We start from the raw sequence: 3,223 nt of genomic DNA, 5'->3' as shown, positions 1-3,223 counted from the left end.
GCATGGAATCAATGAGTCATTTTTCAGTGCTTTGACTTGTACTGGCATGGAATCGATGAGTCATTTTTCAGTACTTTGACTTGTTCTGGCATGGAATCGATGAGTCATTTTTCAGTACTTTGATTTGTTCTGGCATGGAATCGATGAATTCTGTAAGTTTCTCCTGTAGGGTCTTGACCCAGGCTGCACTCAAAACATCAAGTATCTCTCCACGGGACGCTGGTTTTCTGCAACTTCTTCTCAATGCTCGAGCAAGTATGGCCCAGACATGCTCGATGGGGTTCGTATCAGGTGACTGTCTTGGCCATGGGAGCCATTGGATGCCTTTCTTAATTAAATGACTCTTGAATAAACATCATGGTGTCTATTTACTTTTGAGATGTCTCTGTACACTCAAGTGATGACAAACTGAATATTAGACTTATTACTGTAGCTTTCAAATTACAAATTTAAAATCTGCTTCACAGGTAAAAACTGCCATTATTAATTAGAACACACAGAATCAGATATTTGAAAGTCTGGTACAAAATTACAAGACCTCTTTATTTTTTAGCATTTCATCAATAAAAGACAGATACTTTTGCAGAAGTTGTCATCAATCATTCGATTACCCTAAACGAAGGTGTAAGTTAGTCTCACGGAAAAGTAGGAGTTATATAAAAAAGGAAGTAAACGAAGGTGTAAGTTAGTCTCACTGAAAAAGTAGGAATTATATAAAAAGGAAGTAAATTAAAAGGACTCAAAAGTAGGAGTTATATAAAAATAAATATGTTAACTAATTATTATGTGAAGAAACGAAAAATTGCATAATTGATAATTTTTCTAAGCATGTATCTTTTGCAAATTTGATAACTATAAGAATCGTGCATAAATATGAAATTGTCATTTTTTTATATATTAAACAAATTGTTTAGTTAATACACTACTGTAACATTAAATCAGTTAGGGTAGTGTTGACTAAAGCTTTGGAAAGCTGGTGACCCTTTATATATTACAACTGTTTTAGATCAAACAAGACCTTGCTAACAATGGAATTCGGACTTACCCTATGAAAGAACTTGAAGAAGACCCAGAGGAGACAGTGTCAAATAATAAAATCAGAGTAAGAAACGTTATTAGTACATAAGCAGTCTAGATTATTTTAATTTAAATCAGTTTAGACCATTCCAATGTCAAATAATAAGTTACAAATTAAGGGTAATTTTTTTGGGGGGGGGTTGAGATTGATGGATTTTGAAATTTGCAGGAATGCTTCATTAAGGAATAGTTTGGAAGTTTTCTAAATTTGTAACTGAATTGATTTTAACTACCAGTTAATGGAACAAGTGTAAAAAATTCCATTTTCTGTAACTAAAAATTGGTTTGATTCGAAAGTACACTATTTTGTTAAGATTGTTTGGTTTTGGTTTTTTTATATGATAATACATATTTCGATAAGAAAAATCTTTTTTTTTTTGTAATTAAGAAAAGCATGCATGGGTGTGACTTTTTCTAACCAGATATAATTACTTTTTATTGTACAGCAATTATGAATACTGGTTAAAGTGGTTAAATGTAATGAATAAAAACCATTTTGGTACAAATGTCAACATGCAGTCATTTTCGAGTGCTTGAAGAGAGAAAATTTGTCACATAAATTTTGTAGTTCAAACTACTTTCTTTACATAATGTTCCCCTTAGTTTAATTAAGGAAAAGTTAAGCAGTAGTTGAGTCAAATTGGCAAGTGCCCAAATCTTAATTTTACTGGACCACAACTGAACATTACTTCCACAAATTGTCTTATCTTTGTGCACTTCCTTTTTTATAACTCCTACTTTTCAGTGAGACTAACTTACACCTTTGTTTACTTCCTTTTTTATAACTCCTACTTTTTAGTCAGACTAAATTATACCAACTGTTATCACAAGAAAAGACATATGATAAAACATATATATATATATATATATACAATGTTACACCATGGTTAGCAGAAAAATAACATTAGAAATACAATTTCAATCAGTTCACAAAAATTGTTCTTTTATTTGCAGATTTCAACAAAACACAACATTTCTAACAATTGTTTATTTATAGCTTGTCATTTATAAAGATCTGTTAACTCTTCTTGTAAGTTAGCATGATCTACAAAATTATAATGGAAATGAATAAAAATCTTATAACCCGAACACTTTTGAAAAGTGGACCTTTCTTCTTCAGGGGGCAAACTTACATGACACAGATCTATAAATTAAAGATTATATTTTAAGGGAACATTACTTACTTTCCAAAAGAACCATATGCTTATTTTTCAAAGTCTATATGATTTTTTTTATTATAATGCACTTATTTTAATACATTTTCACATCTATCACAATTGTGTTGAAATCAGCTCATCTAATGTAGCTACACTTTTTACTAATAATTATTATGTTGTGTTGAAATCAGCTCAACTAATGTAGATACACTTTTTACTAATAATTACTATGTTGTGTTGAAATCAGCTCAACTAATGTAGATACACTTTTTACTAATAATTACTACGTTGTGTTGAAATAAGCTCAACTAATGTAGCTACACTTTTTACTAATAATTACTATGTTGTGTTGAAATAAGCTCAACTAATGTAGCTACACTTTTTACTAATAATTACTATTGTGTTTTATGCACTTTTTTGTTTATATGTTTCATAATTTTGTTTCTGACAAATTTTTAGTGAAATATCCTACTTTTTCGCAACCGCGGGTCTTAAAACAGAAATACGCGTTTTTTTCATCGGTCAGAAACTAATATGAGCGTCATATTTTATAGTCGTAACATCATACAAACTTACATATAAGGATTTTTATTTTTAAAAGTTGTTTATCATAATTTTTGCTTTGTTTGAAAACTATTTGCTTCTAAGACGATTCTAGGAAGTCACAGGTGTTTTCTAGGAATGTAGTTTAGTCTGTGAGATTAATGATGACATTTTTCACAGGCTTTCACCACTCGATATAGAATTTATGAGAAGATTAGACAGGTGTGTGAATATTGTGCCAGTCATAGCTAAGGCTGATACTCTGACTGTTGAAGAAAGAACTGATTTCAAACAAAGGGTAATGTTTTGTGATATTTGACATATAATTGAGTTTAAGACACTTTATATTTAAAAAAGAAGTAATGGTTAAGTTGAATCTTTTATTCAAGAAGATGCTTTTATTACAGAGCTACAAAGAAAACATAGTAATTATTAGTAAAAAGTGT

General features: G+C 30.0%; 1 protein-coding gene across 1 annotated transcript in view; it reads left to right on the top strand.

Moving 5' to 3' along the window:
• The window catches only part of LOC106468835 (neuronal-specific septin-3-like), a 49,192-nt gene that overhangs the window by 41,839 nt on the left and 4,130 nt on the right, over positions 1 to 3,223 (top strand). Inside the window, exon 8 of the mRNA XM_013929277.2 lies at positions 2,958 to 3,075. Within this exon, the coding sequence (XP_013784731.1) occupies positions 2,958 to 3,075 (118 nt within the window). The remainder of the gene's footprint in view (positions 1 to 2,957; positions 3,076 to 3,223) is intronic.

This window comes from Limulus polyphemus, unplaced genomic scaffold, assembly GCF_000517525.1.
Source record: "Limulus polyphemus unplaced genomic scaffold, Limulus_polyphemus-2.1.2 Scaffold3183, whole genome shotgun sequence".
NCBI classification, from domain to species: domain Eukaryota; kingdom Metazoa; phylum Arthropoda; class Merostomata; order Xiphosura; family Limulidae; genus Limulus; species Limulus polyphemus.
Note: the sequence above shows the minus strand (reverse complement) of the source record. Positions and strands in the feature narration are given on the sequence as shown.